This window comes from Prosopis cineraria, unplaced genomic scaffold, assembly GCF_029017545.1.
Source record: "Prosopis cineraria cultivar Desert tree isolate PC_DT_omini unplaced genomic scaffold, ASM2901754v1 PC6, whole genome shotgun sequence".
Classification (NCBI taxonomy): domain Eukaryota; kingdom Viridiplantae; phylum Streptophyta; class Magnoliopsida; order Fabales; family Fabaceae; genus Prosopis; species Prosopis cineraria.
Window position 1 is genome coordinate 5,558,941 of NW_026555337.1, and position 3,033 is coordinate 5,561,973.

General features: G+C 36.9%; 1 protein-coding gene across 1 annotated transcript; it reads right to left on the reverse strand.

Moving 5' to 3' along the window:
- Positions 1 to 263: 263 nt before the first annotated feature.
- On the reverse strand, positions 264 to 1,925 carry LOC129313671 (coumaroyl-CoA:anthocyanidin 3-O-glucoside-6''-O-coumaroyltransferase 2-like). Its single transcript, XM_054956969.1, has one exon. It carries the CDS (start codon positions 1,833 to 1,835, stop codon positions 420 to 422), a length of 1,416 nt encoding a protein of 471 aa, XP_054812944.1. The 5' UTR covers positions 1,836 to 1,925; the 3' UTR covers positions 264 to 419.
- Between the last annotated feature and the right edge of the window lie 1,108 nt (positions 1,926 to 3,033).

Below are 3,033 nucleotides of genomic sequence, written 5' to 3' on the forward strand. Positions count from 1 at the left end.
TTTCAATTCTCTCTTTTTTTATCTCAGTTTTAAATAATTACTTTTTGTACCAATCATTATTATTAAAAAAATTTAAATTTAAAACATGATAACATTTAAGAATGTTTAATCAATATTTAAAAATTTAATATAATTTTTTGAAAAATAAAACTAATAATATCAGAGTTAAAAAAATTAAAAAATACTTTATAAAAAGAAATAATAAGAAGGTTAAAATATATTTTTGATGTTTTTTTTTTAAAAAGAAACAAGTGAATAAGTGATTAAGCCTCGAAGGAGTACAAGTTCTCAACCAATGACAAGGCAATCATAACATGTGGTATCTGGATGCGTTAGAGAAACGCTAAAATTACAATTCAGATACGCATCAACCCCATTAATACACGCGAAATCTTAAATTTTGGGGTAAGTGACCCAAACTAGGATTTGAAAGTTTGGAGTCCTGGTTCGACGACAGACATGAAATGTTCATATTCATCCCCCCTGAAAACCAACCCAACCTCAAGTCCACCTTCTTCAGATCCACTCTCAGCAAGAGACATGCACTTCAAGTCATGGACCATCTCAACCTTTGTGGGCCTCCCAAACCCAAAATCTGTCTCGTAAACGGTGAATTTCGGCGACCCCGTCACCAACACTGTGCTTCCTAACACGAACGTTTTCTGAAAGCTTTCCTTCCACTTTTCTGCATCTTTGAAAGGTTCTTTCTTCATATCTTCTATTACCCCTTCAATCACCTTCACCGCCTTCAAAAACCCTCCTTCTCCTTTCAGCTCTTTCCTCTTCAGCGATGCATAGCATTGTGTTATGCAGTTTCCGAAGTAGTTCTTTTGTACCGGACAATCGAGGCGGTTTCTGCAATCTGCTGCAAAACGAAAGTACTCGTCTTTCTCTTCTTCATCGTCATCTCTATATCTCGTCTTAACATAGCTGGTCCACACAAAACCGCATGTCACCACAAACTTCGATAGATATTTCGGTGATTTCGATTCGTCACTTTTTCCCCACTGATTCATCGCCCATTTTCTCAGTGCCTCGATTTCATTTCTGCCAAACACAATCGTTGCCTTGAAAAAATTGTCAACCCTGATGATGCTCTTAGATGTTTTACCCACGAGACTGTCCTTCCATGCCGACCTCTCCATAAAATGGTCTCTCAAGAAAACGGTTTCAAGGCCCCTCGGGTCTTTGATCGCTTCCCTATCATACGACGGCAGAGACTTCTCCAGCAAAGTCGTATCTCCACCATCGGATCTACAAATGGAAGCCCACGTTTTCATGAAATGGCTGCAACAACTGGCATCCATCACGTGGCAATACGTGATGGCGTTGCAGAGGCCAGCGTTAGGAAAAACCGTGACTTGCAAGGCTACGATTGGGAAGACGAACGTGGCGTCAGTCTCATCGACGCCTCCATCAACTGTACTCCATGACAGCTCGGGAACCAAGCTGTCCAAGTCTTTGAGATGTCTGGGGTGGTTGGCCGCATAATGATTGAAATTATCAGAAGAGGATTCGGCCACCGTTAAGGAGACGGAATGTTCACCGGTGCAGTGGATGAAAGGCTTATGAGGCGGCGGCGGACAGAGGAGGTTTCCTGCGAGAGGGAAGAAATGGTGGAGAGCGATGGAGAGAGAGTGTTTGAGAGAGGGAAGCGTCGTTTGGATGAAATGGTGAGTAGGGTAAGGAAAATGGTAGAAGAATTGACGCCTGACATAGATAGGACCTGCAAGAGGGATGTCTAGGAATGTGAGAGGAAGAGTAGTTCTTTCTGGAGGCATGGCTGGACGAACCTTGGATTGGTCCAGAAGCTTGTGAGTGCATGAACATTCCATTCGAGCGATCGATCTCACGATCAGAGGACAGTGAAATAGCCATAGATATATCAAAATATTTGTAGGATCACTAATAATTCAAGAAATACAAGATTCCAAGGCCTAACAATGACCACTAATAATCTAGAACGTCATTTGGGAATTTAATTAGTTGCATTTTCTTAATGTTTGCTGGTGGATTGACTATATTTTGGGTGAATGATTTCATATTGAAAAGTAAGATGAAGGAGAAAAAAAAGAAAAAATAAATAAATTCTACCACGACTTATAAAACTGAAAGTCAATTTATGGTGGGCACCTTGAACTTTGCTTTCCTTCTTTTCTGTTGTCATTTTCTTCATCCATATCTTTATTTTTTTGGCCAACATTTTCTTCATCCATATCCACTCATCTAGGTCTCCTAAAAATTAATATAACGCTAAACGAGAATAAAAAACATTGCAATGACTATGAAATTAAATAAATCAAATCAAATTAAATATTTATAAATTATGACTTATGACAAAATAAGTAAGAAAACTAATGTAGCCAATTGAAAAACTTGGAGAGAACGATAGGTAGGTTTTAAAGAGATCAATTGATTTAAATTAAATTTTAAAGTACTACATTCTAGAAATTTATAAATTTAGCTTTTAATTTTATAATTTGATTGTGATAAATTTATAATTTTTTTAAATTTTAACATAATTAAAAAATAAATAAATTTATTTTTCCTCTATTAATTCAGAAAATGACATGACTGTCACTCGAAACGTGGAACCTTAAGTGTCGTTGTTCTCATCTACAAGCATGTGGCTGGCGGAGTCGAAGTCAGTGTCATGAGAAGTGTTCACTATTTATGGGGCTCTCTGATTTTTTTTCTTTTATTGCTTATTACTGGAGGCAAGTTTATTTAAAATATGATGAGATATTAAATGTAAACACCTCTTTACAATAGAGATTTGAACATTAATTCACTGCATTGTGAAAGGACTAATTACTTTTACTAAATTCAACCCCTGTTGAGGGGGCTCTCTGATATTTTAATTACCAGTTAAATGCTAGTTAATTATTTTCCTAGGTTGTGTTTTGTAATAATCACTTCCTTTAATTTTAAAAACATGTTTGCTAATTAATTAATTGGACTCCCAGTGCTTTTCTCAAGCAAGTGGGCGGGATGTTGGTACGTTTCAGCGTTTTGTTGGCATAAAAAATATTT

Excerpts from the sequence above, each read along its gene's own strand:
- LOC129313671 (XM_054956969.1), bottom strand. The coding sequence starts at position 1,835 with ATGGAATGTTCATGCACTCACAAGCTTCTGGACCAATCCAAGGTTCGT.